The 23,455-nt window shown below is 43.5% G+C and overlaps 1 protein-coding gene across 2 annotated transcripts in view; it reads right to left on the reverse strand.

Annotated features, from left to right (window-relative positions):
• Ermp1 (endoplasmic reticulum metallopeptidase 1) overlaps positions 1–23,455 on the reverse strand; it is a 34,198-nt gene that overhangs the window by 3,363 nt on the left and 7,380 nt on the right. For both annotated transcript variants that reach the window (XM_006231241.5, NM_184050.2), the window contains 11 exon segments: positions 22,712–22,839; positions 21,976–22,081; positions 18,588–18,734; positions 17,217–17,309; positions 14,758–14,970; positions 12,790–13,010; positions 8,970–9,144; positions 8,413–8,603; positions 3,815–3,967; positions 2,837–3,039; positions 1,786–1,901 (listed from right to left, as the gene is read on the reverse strand). In XM_006231241.5, the coding sequence (XP_006231303.1) occupies positions 1,786–1,901; positions 2,837–3,039; positions 3,815–3,967; positions 8,413–8,603; positions 8,970–9,144; positions 12,790–13,010; positions 14,758–14,970; positions 17,217–17,309; positions 18,588–18,734; positions 21,976–22,081; positions 22,712–22,839 (1,746 nt within the window).

Here is a 23,455-nt window from a genome sequence, read left to right on the forward strand (position 1 = left end):
GTGTTTGAAGACAGCTACAGCGTACTCATGTACATAGAATTAATAGATCTTAAAAAAAAAAAAAAAAGTCCAGTCATTCTGCAAGCAGCAGGACTTCATTGTGTTTTTTAAAGGTGGGAAGTAACAGTAAATCAGCTGGCAGTACTAGGGGGGAAATCCTAGGACAAGACTCATAGGGAAAACACTGATAGGGATCCACAAGAGTTATTAGTTTTAAACATGGAAAGGCAAACAGAATGTAGCAAGAAAAGAAAATCATGCTGGAGAGATGGTTCAGTTGTTAAGAGCATTGGCTGTTCTTCCAGAGGTCCTGAGTTCAATTCCCAGCACCCCCATGGTGACTCACAACCACTTGTAATGGGATCCGATGCCCTTTTGTGGTGTGTCTGAAGACAGCTACAGTGTACTCATAAATATAATAAATACATCTTTTTTTAAAAAAAAAAAAGTCATAGCTGAGCTGGGCAGTGGTGTGCATGCCTTTAGTTCCAGCAGTGGGGAGGCAGAGGCCGATCTCTGACTTCCAGGCCAGTGTGATCTACAGAACAAGTTCCAGGACAGCCATGTGACATAGCACCAGGTTCTCTTAATAGGAATGCCACCAAATGCTGCCTCAAACACACTGGCTCAGATTCAATAGTCATTGAGCTATGAATTAGTATTTATACTGTCCATACAAAAGTTTATCCTCTTACAGAAACATAATAGTCATGCACTTAATGTTTTTTACCTCCATTCATCAGCATGTAAATACCGAATCTGAGTATCTTTGGACTAGAATGTATTAGACTTTAACTTTCAGACTTGCTGTCTGAATTCCTGACAAGTTTCATTTAAAATTGTAAAATTAATTTTGTCTTGGGACTAGGAAAAAATTTTACAGTTTCTGAAGTAGTTGTAAACATTCTTCTGCCGTTTTGTACTACATATTTACTTAGATACAGTACAAATGTACTGAGCACCACTGACTATACAGTGGAAGTGATGATAAGCTTTTGAAATACAGAAGGCACTCTAACACCTCTAATAGGCAGTTCTCGGTTGTCGTTCCTTATGTGAAAAAGGAATGAGCACCTCCATGTTATCAGTGTGTGAGATATCCTTTTGTCTTTAATAACCAGTATCATATGTACATCAAAGAACTATGTTAAAATAAATTTCTCTGACTTATTAGTAAGTGTTTGATTTGTACACCTATTTTATAGCCCCAGAGCCAAATATAAATTTCTCAGGTATAAAAGTGACAAGTGTAAAAATTGAATACTGCCTAGGCAGTATTCAAAAGGAAATTCATAGCACTGAATGCATATATTAGGAATAACGATCTAAGTGGGGTAATTTAAGCTTACACTTTAGTAGACAAGGTAAGGAAGAGTGACTTAAACAAGTAGAACAAAAGGCATAATCTATAACAGAACTCAAAGAAGAGTAAACAAATCTGGGCTTTATGAGAAAAATGACTGACCCTGATAAGCTTTAAACTACTTTCTGCCCAATATTTTTTTGATTCTAAAACTTCTAAGCAATAAAATATATTAGATTTTCTTAAAGTAACTTTCAGCTGCTATTAGAAATACTCTAAGGTACAAGGTGTGACAGTTCATGGTTCCAGTACTCAGCAGGCTGTGACAGGAAGGCCATGATCAAAGGCCAGCCTTGGCTCTGGAGTTAGACACCCCAATCAGTCAATCGATAAATAACTTTCTCTGATATGTTGCATGGGAAAACATATCTGGTAGCCAACTGAAAACTTTAGGAAATGATGTGAGAAGGAAAGTGGCTCACCTGTTGCTTCAAAGGTCAACTTTATTGAATCCCAAGGCATCTTCTCTTTGGATACAAGTCTGAAATGAGCAGGATTTCTTGGGGAAATTTCTGGAGCTGGAAGATACCAGTTTTTCCTATTGGAAAGATAGTGTGAGTATTTAGGATACTGTTAGTTAAACAGTAAATCTGTAACTCACAGAGCAGTTCAGATCACCCAAAGGGGTCTGAGAAATGCCTGATGAAATGACAAATGGGTCCGGCTCCTGGGCTGGCCAGGCTGTTAACAAATCCTTCTCAACATTAAGATTAAAAAGTTGAGGGCTGGGGTCGGGGATCTAGCTCAGTGGTAGAGCGCTTGCCTAGCAAGCGCAAGGCCCTAGGTTCGGTCCCCAGCTCCGAGAAAAAAAAAAAAAAAAAAAAAAAAAAAAAAGTTGAGGGCTGGAGGGATGGCTCAGCACTGAAAAAGCCCAGGCTACTCTCAACAGAGGACCTAGGTTCAGTTCTGAGCATCTGTCCACATGGTGCTCACAGCCAAACCAGAGATTTCAGCACTCTCTTCTGGCCTCCACAGGCACAAGGCACACACACTGTGCACATAAGTGATAAATCCTTTTAAAAACAGGAACTGGGGGTTGGGGATTTAGCTCAGTGGTAGAGCGCTTGCCTAGAAAGCGCAAGGCCCTGGGTTCGGTCCTCAGCTCCGGAAAAAAAAAACAAAACAGGAACTGCCTCGCAAGTCCACTGCATATCCCATTTCCCGTGATGAATGCTGACGTGCCAGCTGTCTCAGTATCTCAGGCTGGGAGGGAGCGGCAGCTATTGTTGTGTTATACTCATCAGGAGCATCACCCTGTCTAACTCTAAAACTAAAGGTTCTTGAAGAGAGACTTAAGTTTAAAATAGCAAACTATTCTCCTGAGTTCATTATCTGACTAAAGAAATGGGAATATTGTAGTAATACAGAAATGTTACAAACAGCACTTGACTGACTTAAGATAAGTTTCACTGAATCCTGACAGTGATAGAATCTGAGAACTGACCCCCAACTTAAGAAAAAGTATGGACCAACCTGATGAGAAAGTGCACTGGGAGATACCAAGGGAAGCCACAGAGCGGGGCGTTCTCCTCACAGTGAGCTCGGATTGTATCATTGATCTCCGGAATGTGCGGTGTTACATGAGACATTCCAGTATAATCAAAACCATTGATCCATATTCCAGAGTCTCTTTTTACTACGCTTCCTTCTAAGTTATGAAAAGTTCTACTCACGTGCTGAAAAGAACAAGACCAATAAGAAAACTGTTCAGCTAGTCACCCACATCCCTACCCCAGTTTAATAAAGAGAAAAAGATCATTCCAAGACTTGATTAGAAACAGGGAAATAAAGAGGAAACTTATTAAGTTACTGTTAATGGGTTTTTTCCTTTTAAGCTAGATGACAGACATGCAAATGACTTTTATTGTAATTCACAACTGCAGCTGAATGCATACTTAAAACATAGGACTTGATCAGGGACAGTGTGTGTGTTTATAATCTCAACTACTCACAAGGCTCAAGTGGAGAGTCATTTGAGTCCAGGAATTGAAGGCAGGTCTAGGCAATACTAGAAGAGAATGTCTCAAAACCAAAACAGGAGCTGGAGGGATGTTTTAGTGGTTAAGAACTGCTCTTCCAGGAGACTCTGGTTCAGTTCCCAGCACCCACATCAGGTGGCTCACAACAACCTTAACTCCAGCTCCAGAGAATCGATGCCCACTTTTAATTAGCTTCCAAATACTTATGCTATTTGTAGTTCTAAATGTTCATGGCTTCCAGATTATGCACATGCATATTTAATATACATTCATATATAATGGAAAGTGTGTCTGGGTACTAAGAATGCCCACTGATGATCAGTGTTCCTTGCAACTTTATACACAAAGAAATCTAGACCAACTAAACTATGTCAACAGCAGAAAAGTCAGTTTTTCTATTCACTGGTAAAGCTCAAAACCCACAAAGCAAGTCTCATCGTAAATCTCACTGCTTCTGAAGAACCTCCCTTACCTGAAGAAACACTCTCTTCGGCTTTGGACTGTCAGGATTGGAGCTGTATGGGAAAAAGGCCCCACTGCACACAAGGAGGAATGTGACTGCACACACCAGTATTAGAGTCAGAATGGTTTTCTTTGTGCTGTTCACAAGGTAGATGAAGGTAATCTAAACACAAGCACAGAAGCAAAGTGTGAACTCATAGCATTGGTAGAGAGGTGTTTCACATGCTATTTTTAGTAGGTATTGTCTAGAACACAATAAAGAAAAGCTAGGAACCTGTGTAATATACAGTGAAAACCAGTGAATAAAACAGCAATTCCCCAGCTGTGTCCATTCTAAGTGAATGCCTAGAAAATGACAGATGGCCTCAGCAGGCCAGGACAGCATTTCCTGACAGCAGGCCAGAAAGCAAAGGGAGACTGGAACCAAAGCACAGTGATCCTGTGTTCAAGCTTCAGAGGAAAAAGGACCAGAACCTGTTAGCAGCCAAGCCACTGCCCTGTGTGCCTCAATGGCCAGCAATGGCCAGCCCTCCACAGCAAACATCGTGGAACTGAATCCAAGCATGGCATTAAAGCTGCCAAACTCTCAAGGGTAAGTTTTTATGCCTAAGCATGTGTTTCAATAAAATTCAGATTCCACCTCTAGTATTTTGAAACATGCTAGTAAGAGCTGGAAATTTACAGACTAGTCTTTTAGATGGACCCTCTAGAAGATGCATTTGAGGAAAACTACAATGTGAAACAGTACTGTTGTTTTGAGTTAATCATTGTAAACATTAAACAATGAATCTGAGCTTGGAACAGTAGACACGAATGGCTCAGTTGCAAGGTTCGCATCCAGAAAAGCCCATGAAATATGCTTAGCTTTTTTTATTGCAACTAAATCAGCAAATTGAAAGACAATAACACACAAAATGCATTCACAGTGCCTTCAGTTTTCAGAAGCTATCTGAAACTAGCTCCTGCTTTTGTCTCTTCATCTTCCTGTCTTACCCCTAAGCTCAAGGAGAACATGAATATGAAGATATTTTTCATGAGAGGAAATTTAAAAAAAAACAAATATCAAATTCTATGCAAAGTAACATATGTTACAGTATCCTTTCCTGAGTAATTTCAACCAAACAGTACTATATTCTTGGATGAAAGATCTTATACTTATATATTCGGAAGTAAACACCCCAGGGTTTAAGGTGGTGAGACAGCAAAACAACTTGTAACCCTATCTGTCCCTCTACTGGAATCCTGGTAAATTTGGACATACAGCAGCTGTATGACAGAGTTGAAGGAAAGGAAATAGAGGAAAATATATTTTAATTGTGTGTGTGTAAAATTATAAGTATATAATTTGAAAATAAATAAATCCTTTTATAATACTATAGTTCTGGCACACCCAAGCTAGCTACTGCCAAAGCTGTCCTAAAATGCCAGCTTTAAACTACCATTTCCAATTAAAGTTCCCTCTGCTCCAAAACTATGGGGCTCACCTTCTGGGAAATTCTAACTGGATGGGCTCACAGAACGAAGAGGAAGGGGTGGCAGTACAGTGACAGTGTGGTCGGGTCAATAGGTAAGGGGTGGCAGTACAGTGACAGTGTGGTCGAGTCAATAGGTAAGGGGTGGCAGTACAGTGACAGTGTGGTCGAGTCAATAGGTAAGGGGTGGCAGTACAGTGACAGTGTGCTCGAGTCAATAGGTAAGGGGTGGCAGTACAGTGACAGTGTGCTCGAGTCAATAGGTAAGGGGTGGCAGTAAAGTGACAGTGTGCTCGAGTCAATAGTTAAGGAGTGGCAGTAAAGTGACAGTGTGCTTGAGTCAATAGTTAAGCACCTTTGCAGGTCTATTCTGTCTTAAATGTATATTATATCATTTTTAAGACCTTGAGTGAGTATAGAATCAAATGAAGAAGCTAAGCAGGGTAGTAGCCCAGTCCTGTAATTCCAGCACCTGCTAAGTAGAAGCCAGAAGATCAGGGTCATCTTCAAAATGTTTAAGGCTAGTCTGGGCCATGTGAGACCTTGTCTCAAAACACCCAAACTAATGAGGAGTGGAGCTGGGAAGATGGCTCCGTAGATACTAGCACTTGGTGTGCACACATGAGGGCTTCAGTTTAAATCCCCACCCATGTAAAAAGCCAGAATGCTAACTCACCTTTGTAGGCACCGAAAGGTTCAATCACTTCTACAGCAGTTCTCAAACTACAGGTCTTGACCCCTTTGACGGTTGAAAGACTCTTTTGCAGGGGTCACATATCAGGTATTTACATTATGATTGGTAACTAGCAAAATTATAGTTGTGAGATAGCAACACTATTTTATGGATGTGGCCACCACATGAGGAACTGTATTAAAGGGTCACAGCATTAGGAAGGTTGAGGACCACTGCTCTGTAGTAGAATAATGAAAACCTAATTCATAATACAGCTACTTTAGACCAGACTCCCATCTACAGAGTACAGAACTCTACTCTCTCCTCCAGGGCTGCATTGTTTGCTTTTGGGGGCAGCATCACAATATGTAATCAAGGTTGGCTCCAAACTCGTGATCTTCCTGCCCCAGCCTCCCAAGAGCTAGGATTAGTTAGGTGTCACCGAGCCCAGGCCTCTAATCTCCCTTCATCCTCACAACAGCAAACCCATCTATCATGGTTTGAGTGTGAAATATTCTCCTCAAGCTTTTGTGTTTAAACACTCCGCTGTAGGAACTACATGGGACAACTGGAGATTAGCGTGGCAGAGTCTACGTGAAGGAAGTAGGTCACTGGTGGCAAGTCCTCGGGTCTGGTATCCCTGGCCTCTTGTCATGGTCCCACTCAGACCTGCCACAGATTCCTGCCACCAGAAGCACCACCATGCCTTTCCCACATGATGGCAGTGCCCTCGGGAACCATGACCCAAAGTAAGTTTTTTCTTTCCTATTTTTATCAGGTATTTTGCCACAGTGAAAGGAAAAGCAACTACACTTAACAAATACAGAAATACAGGGTTGAAGGATTAATAATAAAACTAAAAGAAGTAAGCAAGCAACATCAGCATTCCATCACCTCTGTAAACAACAGAAGGGAATAATGACCGTGTAGGTTTGTTGTTTGTCGGGGGTTAGGTTCTTTCAGTATGGGGAGCTGAGCCTAGGCTCATGCAGGAGAGGCGAGCACTCTCTCAGTCTGGTTGCCAGTCAGGATGTCAGGTCCCTTTGAACACTAGTGTAGCCGACAGCAAGCACTTGCATTACAGCTATTTTATATGGCTACGTATGTGAAGCCATGTACGCCGGGCAAGCACTTGCATTACAGCTATTTTATATGGCTACGTATGTGAAGCCATGTACGCCGGCCGGGCACTCCTGACAAGTGAGGGAGGGAACAGCTATGGATGGCATGCATGGCATGCACTGTAACTGTGGTGACCCTCTTACCTCCCTAGATCCTCAGAACCTATCTCTACGAGGAACGCCCTTTACTACAGTGGTAGAGAAAGGCTCACTATCCTATCCATGAAACCTAAGCTCTGAAGAACTCCAATCCCTCTCTCTACTTGGTCCCCTGGCCTCAGATCTAGAGAGGCTCACCATCAACCTCAGACATCATGCCAAAAGAACATCTCCTGAGGGGTCTGGTCCATACTGACCAACCATCTTTCCGTTCCTTTAAGGTGTCCCATGGGAAAAGAAGCACACAGGCAGGCAAAGGTAAGACTCCATACCTGGACATCTACTGAAAGACTCAGAGACAAAAGCGTGTTTGGATATTACCCCAAGGGGCAAACTCATGAATGTTGATCTGACAGTAAAATGATAATGAAAACACTTAGATCTCACACACCCCTGCACATACACACACACACACACACACACACACACACACACACACACACACACACACACACACACACATACACACACACACACACAAACCCTAAACTACCGTGAATTGGCCTCTTACTAACTTCAAAACACAGGATCTACTCTGAAAGCTCGGGAACAGTACATCTCGATCTGCAAAGTTTGTTCTATACATTCACATCTGCTGGGATGGAAGGCTATTTGAAAAGAGGATTTAGATGCTAGTATGATGCTCCCAGCACTTGGGAGGTTGGGGCATGAGGAGTACCACAAGTCAAGGCCACCCTGGTGACCCATAGGTCTAAGCCAGAGTGAGAACCTGTCTCCAGGTGAGGAGGAAAAGAGGGAAATCATCTAGGAAGGCAGTGTGTGCGTGTGTGTGCGTGTGTGCGTGTGTGTGCGCGTGTGCGCGTGTGCGCGTGTGTGTGTGTGTGTGCTTGTGTGTGCGTGTGTGTGCGCGTGTGTGCGTGTGTGTGTGTGTGTGCGTGTGTATGTGTATGTGTTAACATTAAAACAGAAACAACAAAACGTGGTCTCACCATGGAGCCCTGGCTGGTCTGGAACTCACAGAGAGCCTCTGTCTCTACCTCCTGAGTGCTGGACCACCACATCACTCTACATTTTCTTGGCATATTAAACTGACTATGCACAAGCAGTGACCCCACCCCTTTTGTTTAATTTTCTTAATAAAGCATGAGCAACATAATTTCACAGAATCCAGTACAGCTGTCATCACATATATAAAAAATAAAAACAGTCCATTTTTCCTTACAAAATAGGAGGAGAGAATCATCACACAGACAGCCAAAATGGATGCTAGCACAACATCAGGAGGGATTTCCGAACCGCTTCTTCCAAGGATAGGAGTAAACATCTCAAATACAGCCCAGATGAGGTATAGTCCATAAAGATACGGGATGAACATCCCCAATAAGTAAAGAGCAATAAATCTTCCTTTGGCACCTAGGGGAGAAGAAAGAAAACAACTATGGGATTCTGGGCTGTGAGGCAGGCTCACCTTCAGTGTTTACCTGCTTTGGCACTTGACAGAAACTGGGTCAGATGGGACTCCAGTTCCTTTGGTACATGTGATCTTGTGCAATCAGACATTTCATCAGGGAGAATAAAATACAAATAATGTTAAAGCAATATAGTAGCATGTGTTCAGAAATGTGAGAATGGGATGGAGTATACAGTATAAGATACTTGCATGGCATAAAAAATTAAAACATTTTAGAAAGATAATTTGGTCAAGTAATCTTCTGGGAGCCTTGCCTTTCTTACATATTCCCCATTTTTAATCAAAAAAAAAAACCAAAATTACCCTACCGTGCTTCTTGAAGTCCTTGTACACACAAAGCTTTGTGAGCAATGGAAAAGCTACCCAGACAGCACTCATGAATGCAGAGCAGAAGCCCTGAGCAGTTAAAGCAACAAGAAAACCACAGTGCACAAACAGTGAGGTGTCAAAGAACAGTTCTCCCAGATACAGGTCGCTGGCGTTCTGAAAGAAAGAGAGGTACAGTCTCACTCACTGACATTCAGAAAGACCTTGTTGCACTTTCTATCTCAAGGCCAATGTGTCTTATTTTCAGCAGGGTCAACCCTTCAAACTGATGAAGTCCAACTGCTGCACAGGATGGGGCAATCAACATGATAAGGAAGCAGAGGCAACTCTGCTCTTCCTGTCATAAGACCCTAAAAACACCCACCCCATGTTCTGCTGCTGCAACTTGCAGACACTGTTGAAGCAGTCTAGAGCAGTGGTGCATGCAGGACATGACCAGCTGCTGCAGCCCACAGAGCTGCCCATCAAACCACACCATCACAGCAACGGCCATGGCGGACATGTGGCTTTCCTCTCCTATTCCCACTTCATCACCCCTGCTGCTGGGCCACCTTTCTGTTCTTGACACTAACTTACAAACTGTGAGGTTCCTTTTAAAGATGTGAAGCCCAAGGGCACGCACCTTATACTATTTCAGAAGAAAGCTGCCCAAGGAACTCCAAGCATTTTAACATGTGCACGCCTCAAAGTCATAATTACAGTGCACACACACCAAGGAGGGAATGGCTGCCTTTAAACTTCTTTCTCTCACTCTCATCATTACTTCCCCAGAGAGCTTTGTCTTTAGAGATCCTACTTTAAAGTTCACTGGCAAACAGGTTTGAATGGTTAAATACTTAGATGTTCAACCCAGTATTAGAGGCATGGTCTTAAAAAAGAAAATAATTCTCAGAACTCAATCTTAAGGCTTGATAAGGTGGTGCCTTTTGGTAATCCCAGCACTCCAGAAGCTGAGGTAGGACAACCTGAAGTTTGAAGTCAGGCTACAGTGCAAGATTCTTACCCAAATTTGGGAACGTAGTCTCTGAGACTGTCTAAGAAAATTCAAAATCATAATAGTCACAGTAATTCAATCTGAAACTGAATGCACTCAAAGAGCTTAGTCCTTACTCTAAGGACTAAGGAACACTAAAATGACTGAACATACTTGACAGTAAGTGCCAAAGCTGTACAAATGAAATAATACTCCTCAAATCTATTTTCATCCACCTCTACTGATCCTTCCCTTATCCTGTCCTTTTCCTATAGAGTTGCCAGAGTTTCCTTACTAAAATCATAAAACTACTCACCTCTGTCCTGCTGACAAAAGGTTAATGGTGGCTTAGGGCCAACCTCCAATCTCAAATTTCACCCTGACCCACTTTTTGCTTCGTAAGGTTTTTCTCGTCTTGTCTTCACCACACTGGGCTTTTACTTTGACTGTGGCTCACATGGGTCTTGTGCAGAAGCAGTCCTACTTTGTTGACTGATCAATAGCCTGTTTTCTATCTTGTTTCTAAAGCCCTTTCGGAGCCACCATCTCCATAAACAAAGGCTCAGTCAGTGCAGGCCCTGTCTCTGGCCCCTGCATCCTCCCAGAACTCTTTAGCTGCTTGACTTCTGAAGCACATCAGTCCTTACACCTCACCAGATGAAGCTGCGCTCAGAGGAAGAGATCACATTCTCTTGGGAGCACTCAGCCAACAAGGCTGCTGGTGGTAGAGGCCTGCAATCCCAGCTACCCAGGAAACAGGGAACACATGGTCAAGAGCCACCTGGGATTCAGGGTGAGTTCAGGGCCAGCTTGAGGAAATTTAGTGAAACCCTGTCTCAAAAGTAAAAGCAAAACCAAAATACAAAGAAAGGGGGAGGGGGCCTTAGGAGCTAGTAAAGTACTGGGTATGCAGAGCCCACATAAACAAGCTGGGTACACTGGCACTCACTGCTAATCCCACTTGGGTAGGCAGAAAAGGTAGGTCCTTGGGAATCAGCCAGCAAACATAGCTCTTATAAGCAAGCCACAGCCTGTGAGAGACCAGTGTAGAAAAAGCAAGGTGCGCTCTTTCCCCTTGACTGTTCTAGGCCTGCAGCCATCAAGAATGACACAGTAACAACCCACACAAAGATGTCTATAGCTAAGCATTTGCTGCAGAGGAAACAAATGGTTGCTGATGCCCTTCACTGTGTCTCCTAATGTCAGTGGGAAAGCAAGAGCACCAAAGACAGAAGTTTGGGAAAAGCTAGACAAAATGTACAAAACCACACCAGATGATATAAGTCTTTAATCAGGGTTGCCCAAGAGACTCACTCCCAAAACATTAAAGGCTATTGTTAGTTGCCCTCAGCTGCCCCTCTCAAGAAGTCCCTATTGCTGAAGACGCCATGCAGACACAGGGACCCAATGCTTGTAAGCTAGATCTGAGTGCCTCCTGCCTGAGGACTAGCTCTCATGGTACTAGACTACAGCATGCAAGATTCCCAAGGGAGGAAGCACCCCGTAGTCCTGCCTACCCAACTACGATGCCTATGAACCACAATGACCTGCAGGGCAAGAAAACCCTAAGGTACAGTAGTGGCTCTCACAGCTGGGTGGGAAGCAAGCTCTCAAATCGGACTTACGACCTACTCAACAGGAGGGAAACAATGCCTGGTACAGGGAACCTAGCCACCTACCAGGGCGTGTTATGTCATGGATCTTGGAGGACCTTCAGCCACCACTTTACCAAACCAGGATTACCCCTAACTACATACTAAATATTTGTCCTTATATCCACACAGAACTATAGTCCTTACCCTGCATCAAAGAAACTTTGCAACAGATGGAGACCATTATAGAAAACCACAACCAATCAAAATAGAAACGTGTGGATCCCAGTCCCAATGAATCCATCTGCAAACAACTCTAGAGCCTCGGGAAGATAAGGGAGTCTGCTATGACAGTGTCTCCCAATAATGTCAGATGGTACATCCAGAATCACCACCATGACTGCTTCAGTATTAGCTGCACAAGGACAACAGACATGGTAACGCAGGTAGGGAAAGACCACAAGGCCTCAATCCTACACAAAGAACTACAGGTAACTAAGAAACACTAAGAGAGGGAGAAATACTCTTCCCCAGAGAGAGCATAATCCATTATCCAACACCAGATGGTCAGCCCTAAAGCAGACATATGAATACTGTTATATAAACTAAAGGTGATATTTATGAATATCAACATGTATACATACATGTTTAACAATGGCAGCAGAGGCTATGAATTTGAAAGAGCAAGGAGAGGTATATATGAGGGATTAGAAGGTATAACAGAAAGGGGGAATGATATAACATCAAGAATAAAAAGACAAAGTGAAGGAAAAAACAATGAGAAGATTTTATATGCACTATTCTTTCAGGAAAGAAGTTACATCAGACATGGCCTAATACAGGGATGCAGCTGTGAAGTCAGCAATCACACCCCGACAGCCGTACAGTCCAGAGGAGAGCACTGACCGTCACACTTACAACTAAGTGAACTGGTACAGGTTGGTGCATGGAAACAAAGTTCTAGAACAACAGTAGAGGCAGAGAACCACGCGAGCAAGCCTCACAGCCACCACCATTCTAAACACTGCTCAAAACAGCTTTGCAACTTCACTTGAATTCTGCACCCCACTTCTAACAATAAGAAAAGTCCAGGAAATTAACACAACTACGGCAGGACTGTCTACAGCCAGCCAAACAGTTTCTCACAACTCTGAAGAACCATACACAATAATTTCACTTGTTTGTCTTCAGTTCATGAAAGCAGCAAAAGAAAACAATAAATAATCAGCCACTTACCACATAGTAAAATCTTTTTGCAAGAGTATGAATGAGTATTATTTTGGCGACTGTTGCAGTTCCATACAGGCAAACGGCGATATAAAAGTAGTTATACCATGAGAGCGACTGTCCAATGAGGGAGACGAACACTGCTATAATGAGAACTGTAACAAGGCTGGTGAACCAGCTAATGAAAGTGATGCCAAGTCCGCACAAGAAGTCTCTCACATAATTAGAATCTAATGAAGAGAACAAAAAGTTAATGTCATCATCTTCATCAAATCAAATACAAAACCAGTTAGAACAAAACCAGCTAAAGGGGCAAATATTAAAACAAAAAAATTACTAAATAGTGAAAATGTTTAAATATAGCTTTAGAGAATGGCCAAACACAAGAATGGGGTAAGAATAAAGGATGATATTCAAGGAACACATTGAGAGCCAAGGATATGAACAATTAAGAGATGTCTCACAGGAATTCAGATGCCCTCCTTACTAAGGAAACCAGTAGTAATCATTACTTTTAGAATGCTTCATTTATCAAAGTATTAGCAAGAATTTTAAAAGACGCAGTTGCATATAAACTCTTGCTAAAAGACAGTAGCATAGGGCTGGCAAGATGGTCCGGCAGGCAAGCGCACTTGCCATCCAGCATGGCAGCCTAAGTTCAATCCCCAGAGCCCAAGGACAACAGCTGTCTACTGACTTCACACAGGCACACACACAAGCAAGTAGGTAAATAAATACATGTTAAATGCTTTTAAAGATAATGACACTGAGAAGTAATGACAGGGAAATGACTGGTAATAAAGAATTATTTCAATTGCTGTTGAACACTTATATTGTAATAAGATGACAATTTAAACTCTCAACATTTCAAGCAGAAGAGAAGCAGAACTGTGTCTGTCTCAGGGCTGTGTGCTGCAGGCTGTAGCACAGAAGACCTCCTGAGGCTTCTCACTAACAGTCAGTCTATAGGACTGGCAGGAGAGCTCAGCAGGCCATATTGATGAGCTCGGTCTGACCCCAGGACCTGCGTGGTGGAAGGAGAGAGCCAATTCTCACAAGCTGATCTCTGATCTCCATAAATGAACATGTGCCCATACCCACACACACAAAATAGGTATTTTTTAAAAAATAAAAAGTCAACCTCTACAAACCTTTTTTTCTTTTTGGTTGTATAAATTCTAGTTTGTTTTTTTTTAAAGATTTATTTATTTATTATATGTAAGTACACTGTAGCTGTCTTCAGGCACACCAGAAGAGGGCATTGGATCTCATTACAGATGGTTGTGAGCCACCCTGTGGTTGCTGGGATTTGAACTCAGGACCTCTGAAAGAGCAGTCAGTGCTCTTAACAACTGAGCCATCTCTCCAGCCCATAAATTCTAGTTTTAACAAAGGTTACAGACTTGATCAGAGTATAAAATTTACTGAATTTCAAGAAATTAAAATTTATTATTAGTAAGTAAAGAAACAATTCTAGCAGCTTTTTTTTATTTTTGAAAAGCAAACATCTTCCAGTACTGAAGTTCCATTTCAGTATTGTTAGTGATTTCACACCATAACAAGAGGCTGCATGAACACGGCTGTTGAATGTTCGATGGACGCAGCCCAAGGAGCACATGGAGCAGCCTCCTGCCCATCCCTGCAGGGCACAGGGCTTCACACTACATAACAGAGCTTGGCCTTACATGGCCCTGCCTTCTTACATGGCCCTGCCTGTCTTCCCTTAGTTTGGCCAAGGCAGACGATCCAGCTGACTTTGCCGGTTTCAGGGTGAGTGCATAGAAACTGTCATCTTCCCAACCCTCAAAGGATAATGAGCATTCTGACTCAATATTTATCTAGAACTCCTAAAAATGTAAATCAGTAATTGTCTCCTACTAAGATATGCTTCCTTGAAGAAACAAAAACAGTGGCTACAGTCTCCTCAGCAAATCCCACCCCAATTCCAGAACCCACCCTTTAAAGGGAAAGACTTACTCCTGTGTTTGGGCCGCAGCAGTTTTCTTCCCAGGTACAGAACAACAGCCATTACCACCATGTAGTTTATTATGGAGCCAACACGAGAAGGGTACGCAATGACCAGCAGGCCAAGCACATCGAAGAAGACCATGCTTCCATGTCGGTACTCAGAGGAAGAAGCCAGCATGTCAGATGTAGCTAGGTATTTAAGAACTGCTAAAATGTTGTCACCTTTTATGAAGAAAAATAACAAGGTCTAGTAAGCTGCTCCAATGTGACTTCCACATACAGCCACATGAAGAGAAGTAGATCAGGTGCTGTCTGAACGTGAAGTACCTGGGGTGAACTTGAGTGGACACCTCTTCCCACCTCCCACTGCTCTCCCCTTGTTTGCCTTATTTCCCGGATAACGTCCCACTCTTGCTGTCCTTCCTTCCTACTTAGAAGCTCAGCCTTGGCCCTCTCATCCTGCTATGCCCTAAGATCAAATATGCAACCCCAAAGCCTTACCCTTGGGTAGATACATTATAACCATGCGAGACACTGACACCAGAAAATCAGTGGTAAAACAAGAAAAAAACCACACCTCTCATGAAGTTGTTAAAGCATGTTAAGAATTATTAGGGGGATGAGGGAGATGGTTTAGTGGTTAAGAGCACTGGCTGCTGCCCTAGAGGTCTTGGGTTCAATTCCAGGCATCCACATGGCAGCTCACAAGAACCTCTAACTCCAGTTCCAGAGATCTGGCACTCGCACAGACATGCATACAGGCAAGACAGCAGTGCACATAAAAATAAGTAAAGCTTAGAAAAATGATTAGGAAGGAGAAGCGAAGACAGGAGGATCATGAACCCAAGGCCAGCCTATGTTACATAGCAAGTTCAAAGCTGGCCTGAGCTATACAACAAGACCTTGTCTTAAAAATAAAAGTTTCCCTAAAGCTAGCGGAGAGCTGGCCTGGGGCCAGTGATACAGTGCTTTCCTGGAATGCATACACCAGGCCTGGGTTTGACCCCAGTACATCAGGAAAACAAACCAGAACAAATAACAACGAAAGGCACAGTTAGGAAGGAGCAGGAAGGTCGCAACATCTGGGCTACAGACTGAAATCCTACATCAGAAAAAAAAAAAAAATGTTTTTAAGGTGAGCCATGTGTGGTGGTGTAGGTCTGTAACCCAGCATCTGGAAGCAGAGGCGGGAGCCGACACGTAGTGAGCACTTGTAGGCTGGCTAATACCCTACACAGTAAGGAAGAATGGTGGACCTCAGTAAGGTAAGAAACTCCAGACTTCTGACATAACCGTGGACGTGAAGAGAGGAAAGTTACACACACACACACACACACACACACACACACACACACACACACACACACACACACACACACACCCTAGATGAGAAACACTCCAAATACTCAAAATGTAGCTGTTTCCCAGCACGTCTTTTGTTAGCGCCAGTCAAGGCTGGTCTTATAAACGACTGTCAGAAACGAACTCCTCCCTCTACTCCACACTACATTGCCAGCCCACAACACCTAAGACCACCTTAGTGAGTTCAGTAATGACTTCACGTTAATGAGAGCGTCAGGGATTCCTTATTCCTTTAGGTGCTTTCTGTGTTTACACATTGTACATCACATTTTTATTTACTAGGTGCTGCACACCACTGCACATGTGCAGAGGCCAGAGGACAACTTTCTAGAGTTGGTTCTGTCCTTCCACCATGTGGGTCGGTTTGGCAGCAAGACCTTTACCTGCTGAGCCATCTTCTCAACCATCTTTCAATGCTAGGAATGGGCTGCAGGACCCTGCACACATCAGACAAGCTCTCTACCTCCAACTCCTTGATAATTTTTACAGTCATCTAGCTTCCTTGCCCCATATATTTCAACCTTATCCCCGTCTATTTCTGAAAGTACTACCTCCATTCCAGTCTGACAGCACAGCACACCACCCATCCCCTGCTCCCTGGGTCCCTCCTGCTCTCTGCTGTGCCTTTACCTCTCCATAGCCCAAATCCCTATGAACTCCCTAAGCCTCAGAAGGGCCACCCCCAATGCCTCCAGACCTCTGGTAAGCTGTAATGCTTCTGTGCTAAGTAAGTGCCTCATCTGTCCCCACCAACCTACAAGGGGTCCATGTGCCACTCTCTACTTTCATCCGGTGCACAAACCCTGGTCCTGATGCTACCAGAGCTAATAGCATTCACCGTCTGTGTTCTTTACTCTTCAACAGTCCTACTGCAGCCTTCTAACGTCTCAGTGAATCCGAATCCTCCCACAGCCCTGGGCCACTCTTTGTAAGTAATGGCTAAGTCAGACATCAAAGACTAAAATTCAAGCCCTCATCTTTCCAAGTCTGTAACTCATTCGGCCACATACTGTCTCTCTCTCTCCCACACAGACTACAGAACATACGTTAGTGATCATCCTTAATAGTTCATCACTGTATATCAAACCAAACCTGTAAATACCAACCTGCTCTCTGAATGGAATCTATGAGAATTCTGTCCGCTGTGTCATACTTGGTGTGATAGATGTACCCATTTTCAATAAAGGCTAAGTCTATTCCTAAGACAAACAATGGAAAAAGTCATCTTACTTTAAAGATCAGACTTGTGTTAGGCCAGGTCTGACATATTACATTCTAAAAGACAAAATGTCAAAACAAGAGGTTGATGTTGGTCATATCCATGAATGACATAAAACCTTTTCTGTTCTTACAAACTCTAGAACCAGGGGGCTGAGGGGAGGAGGGGTTGATACTGGGATGCGAGGTGAAGAAATAAATTAAATTTTAAAAATCTATAACTATGGTCAATAATTTAAAACATAGTAATTAAGGAACCATTTTAAGTTTTAAGTCATACATTAGGGAGAGAAAGTTTTCATAACAGAATTTAGGCAGTTAAGAGCCAAATTTAAATTCCAAATAAACTTTAAAAATCATCAAAGGAATTGGAAAAGCAAGACAGCAGCGTAGGAGTCAAAACCCTGAGGATCCCTGGCACCTGGAGAATGAGGTTAACCAGGTCTCTCCTCTCCCACACTGGTGCACAGCAACACCATAGAGAAGGCAACCATTTAAATTACCATAGGGCTTTGAAACGATAACATCAAGAACTCTACTTCCTTGAGTGTGGTAGTTTGAATATGCTTGGCCCAGGGAGTGGTACTATTAGGAGGTGTGGCCTTGTTGGACGAAATGTGTCACTCTGGGTAGGGGCTTGTCCTAGCTGCCAGAGGAGCCAGTCTTCTCCTAGACGTAGAACTCTCAGCTCCTCCTCTACTATGCCGGCCTAGACACTGCCATGTTCCCATGTTGATAATGGATTGAACCTCTGAACCTGTAAGCCAGCCCCAATTAAATGTCGTCCTTATAAGAGTTGCCTTGGTCATGGTGTCTGTTCACAGCAGGAAAACCCTAACTAAGACAGTGAGTCAGAAGAAAATGGGGTTGGGGATTTAGCTCAATGGTAGAGCGCTTACCTAGGAGCGCAAGGCCCTGGGTTCGGTCCCCAGCTCCGAAAAAAAGAACCAAAAAAAAAAAAAAAATCTCACATATAGTGTCCTCTCAGAAGCTATTACAACTTTCAAGAAATAAAGTTTGGGCTGGAGAGATGGCTCAATGGTTAAGAGTGCTGACTGCCCTTCCAGAGGTCCTGAGTTCAAATCCCAGCAACCACAGGGTGGCTCACAACCATCTATAATGGGATCTGATGCCCTCTTCTGGTGTGTCTGAAGACAGCTACAGTGTACTCACATAAAATAAATCAATCTTAAAAAAGAAAAAAAAAGAAATAAAGTTTGTTTTTGTGACACAACACCAGGTGACCACAGACAAAATACCTGGAATGTTCCCAAAATCCCTGTAGATTCGGAAGTCGGTGTCAGAAGGAATGATCCCACTCTGAAAAACCTCCTGGGCCACCACAGAAGCAAAGGGGTGTTTAGCTGCTGAGACATAGGCCTGAACCAGCCAAGGATTTTCAGGGCCTGAAACGAAACAAAACAACACAATACAGGGTTAGTCGGACAGCTCTGTTCCACAGACCACATGTGGTTGGCTGCACTGAGGAAATTCACACTGACAACAGCTGACTGGGGAGTGCAGGGATTCCTTTAGGAAAGATGATGAATGTTCTAGGAGATGCAGAGCTGCTCAGTGGTTAAAGCTTTGCTGCTCACTTATCAAGATTGAGCTCAGTTCCCAGCACCCATGTCAGGGGCTCACAGACACCTCTAACTCTAGTATTTATTCTATAAAAGTAAACTGTAGCTGTCTTCAGACACACCAGAAGAGGGCATCAGATCCTATTACAGATGGTTGTGAGCCACCACGTGGTTGCTGGGATTTGAACTCAGGACCTCATGAAGAGCAGTCAGTGCTCTTAACCACTGAGCCATCTCTCCAGCACCCTCTCAGGCACATCCTTAAACCAGTAAGATAAGCTCAAAACAAGACACAAAGAATGGTGTAAAATTCAGATGAGAAGGATATTCTCAGCAAGTCTGTTATGAGTTTCTTCCAGGGGAGTGTCTTAAAATAAGCAGGTTTTAGAATGAGTAAAATGTTTAAATTGCACATACACTGAAGGAGGTACTCCGGGAACTATTTACCAGCACACAGAACCGCAGGGCAGGCAGGGCAGGGATCAGCGCTGCACTAGGTTCACACTGGCTGGGAAACTCACTAGCTCTTGACTCTCCTCCCCCGACCACTGCTGCAGCCACCCTGACCTAGTCCCACAGCAGACACCCACCTACCTGTGACTGGTGCTAACTTTCATTTTGAAATTCCACATTGCTGGAGATGTTTTTATCTAAAGCCACATTCCTTTAGTGAGGAGTAAAGACGTGGGCCTAATCAGAGACTTCATTAGGGAGGTGTGCCTCATCTCTCCAAACTCTCTGTGTAGACTGTACTAAGACATGCAGAGAAACACAGCCGCAGTCGTTTGGACTTCACCCGGGTAGCAGAGGACAGGACAGGTGCTGCATAAAGTAAAGGCATGGGGATGGCAGCACCAAGTTCACAGTGCACTCCTGACAGGGTACAGCGAGCCTGGGGCTTCACACCAGTCCTCAGTATCCTCGCTTAGCTTCTCTGTTGCCCCTTTCTGATTTGGTGGCTGTGTTCCTCCTGCATGAAATCCAAGAAAATGGGGCCCGAGAGGATAGCAGCTACCAATCCCTACATACATTAGAGTCCAGCTGTTTCTCACTGATTAAAGAGAAAGGAGAAAACTTTGAGAGATGAAAAGTCTTGGCTTTGATTAGACCCAAGTCCTTACTAAATGTATGTGGGTTTATTTGGGTTTTTTTTCTTTTTTTTTTTTCTCTTTTTTTTTTTTTTTTTTTTGGAGCTGGGAACTGAACCCAGGGCCTTGCGCTTGCTAGGCAAGCGCTCTACCACTGAGCTAAATCCCCAACCCCTGTATGTGGGTTTAGATAAAATAAAATCTCCAGCAATATGGAATTTCAAAATGATTCCATATCTGGACACAAATGAGCATTTTAATTCTAACTCTGTGTGTGCGTGTGCGTGAGTGTGTGTGTGTGTGTGTGTGTGTGTGTGTGTGTGTGTGTGTGGTGTTGAGGTGTCCCTGTGTAGCCTTAGCAGACCTAGAGTTCAGAGATCCTCTGTCTCTGTCTGCTGCATGCTAGGGTTTATACCATCAAACTGGCAACCCTGAATTTCTTAAAGGTGTAACTGAAATAAAATAAATGTAAAGTTTGAAGTTTGAGAGAATTGAGATATGATGCTGTTCAGGTTATAAAACAGCACTTATTGTAATTTCAGAACTTAAATAATAGAATGTCTTTAAGACTACAGAATAAGTTCCTATCGACTCACTCACATCCTCCAGCCCCTCTCACCCAAAACACTACTCACTGTTAAGACTCCCGGCAAGTCAGGCCGGTGCGTGGCTGTAATCCCAGCACTCTAAAGGCAGAGGCAGAGGGATCTGATTCAAGGGCAGCCAGGGATGCGAGGTGAGATTGCCCTGACTCACACAACAACAGAGGCAGCTTGTGACCTGCTACACCTTTGTGTGTAGCAGGGCAGGACAGAAGGCGGGCCTTCCAAGTCAGGTCTGAGCAGGCCCCGCAGAGCACGTCTGTGCACTTGGACTCTGCTAGGATGGGAAGTGCATGATGTTCAGCGGTACCCTGTTACCTTCAGGAATGCACGGCCCTAAAGTTAAAACTCTCTCTGGCTATTGTACTTGCTGGATTTTTTTTTTTTGCATTCAAATAATTCAGTGATGAAATAACTGTGAGTAAATTTTCTCATTTTAATTCTATCATTTTAAAGCCCTGATACCCTAATCATCCATAATTAATAATAATCACATTGTATTATGTCCTTATTTGTTTCTCTGCTGTGGTGATAAAATGCTGGCCAAAGGGAACTTGGAGAGCAGTGGGCTCCTTTGGCTTACAGGTTACAGAGTCCATCACAAAAGCCAGGATAGGGGCTCCAGTCAGGAGCCTGGAGGCTGAATGTGAAGCACAGACCATGGGGGCGGCTGCTGTCCATGGTTTGCTCAGCCTTCTTCCAAACTCAGGACTCCCTGGGGGAGGGAACTTCCACAGTGGGCTGGGCCCTTCCATACCCACCACCAATCAAGAGAGTGCCCACAGACATGCCCACGCCGATCGGACAGAGGCAGTTCCTCAACTGAGGTCTCACTTCCCAGAAAAATAAATCAGCCGACCAAGCAGCATATATTCCAATAGTTACTCTCTGTGATTCGGCTCTGAGCCTGAGTCACTCGTGTTCCAGTCTGCTGTCACTTACCAACTCTAAAACCTCGCACGATAAACTCTCACCTCTATTCTTCATCCACAGAGTGGCAGTGCAGGAGCGTGTGCTCATGCTTGAGAACTAAATAACTTAGTGTGGCCTGCATATACAACGTACTACCCAGGAGCCACATGCTGTCCACGTCAGGATGGGACTCAGTGGCCAGCCAGACTAGCTGAATGGTAGGATGAATTGAGGAAGACACCTGATGTTAACACCTCCGGCTACGATAAGCATGCACACAAGCACACAGTGCAGATACATGCACACGCACATACATGTACAGCCATACCAACATACACATTGCCATACACATTCATGCCTTAAAAATCAACCTCATCCAAGAGATTGCTCATTAAAGAGATTGCGTACACTGAAAAACTTTCCACTATCGAACTGAACTGCTCAGTACACAGCCTCACATACCTGTTTGGAACACAAGTTCTTTCCCTCCGACACCTGCAGCCTCCAGGTTAATAAATGCTCGAATCAAACTGGCCCAGGGATGTTGAGTAATAAAACCATGGCTTGCCTTAATGAGGAAAGAAAACAAATGTAGGTTAAACTACGTTTTTATTTTGCTTATCTGCACCCAGAATGGCTATCTGAAAAGACAGGGACTATGAGGGCAAAATAAATTTCTGAAACACAGACTCTAAAGCTATTTTCCTATACAAAATGGTAGTGTTCAGTTTGCCAGGTAGAAAGTCACTGTGAGAATATGCAAAAGTTAAGAAGGAAAAAGACAGGCGAGATAACCCAGAAGGTCAGCATCAGTGCTCTGCACCTTCTCATCTCTCTGATCTCAAGGGGTAAAAGGGTCAGAAGAGAGGAATTTTCTGGTTACAGCAACACTCAGAATGCGGAGTGAGAAGGATCACAGGTGCCAGGCCAGCCTAGGAGACACAGCAAGACCCTGCTTCAAAGACCAGAGTGAAAACAAACAAAAGATCACATCCTAGGAGGTGGGCAGTTCTCAGCTGAGCTTTAACATACGGAGCACACTACACGCATGGGTGTTTTTAAACCACTACTAGGTACAGTGTTTACTTTGCATATTATTTCTATGATACTATTCCTATTACTAATAAAACACTTTGTTACCAATCATTATTACTCTCATCATAATTCAACCCAAATACGTAAAACAATAAAACCTTACTTGCAAGACATTTTCCTCTGCACCATTAAAGAGGAACACCACAGCATGCTGCAGGGGTTCTGGAGAGGCTGCCATGACCCGGAGGACTTCGAGCATCACTGCACAGCTAACGGCATCGTCACTGGCACCTTGGGTCAGAAAAACAGAGGCACTTCTCAGAGTTTCAGTGCTTTTCATTACTGCTTTGGGAGGGAGTTTCTCCTTAGAGCAGCAGCATGATAGCTGTGTGACCAGAAGCATAACTCTGTCATCACAGGGTGACAACTATGCTCAACAAAGACAACCCTGCAAGACCCTTGCCTGGTCTCCTTGATGATGTGATTGGTGGAACCGTGCGTTCAGTACATACTCAGTAGCTGTGGCATCAATTAGCCAGATGGAGCCGAAGGCCAACTGGAATTTAGCCTCATCCCCCATCCTCTGGGTACATCTGGTACTCATGGCTTCCTCTTCTCTGCAGTGTTCTTTCAAAATCATAAACACTGCAGCACCCCACATTTACAGAGGGAGTAACACTGCATGCTTTAAGGTTTTTCCAAAGGGATCAAGTAATGGAAAAGTACAAAGGCACCTGAATGAATGGTAGGACACAGAAGAGTGAACTGTGCTTGCCCCAGCACTGAAAAGTACAGCAGTCGGATACTCCAGCCTCTACATCAGAAAATCATATTAATTAAAGATTATGAAAGGGACCCTAGCACTCTGATTGTTTGAATGCAATCTGTTGCTGTAACATTTTTATGT

This window comes from Rattus norvegicus, chromosome 1 (assembly GCF_036323735.1).
Source record: "Rattus norvegicus strain BN/NHsdMcwi chromosome 1, GRCr8, whole genome shotgun sequence".
NCBI classification, from domain to species: domain Eukaryota; kingdom Metazoa; phylum Chordata; class Mammalia; order Rodentia; family Muridae; genus Rattus; species Rattus norvegicus.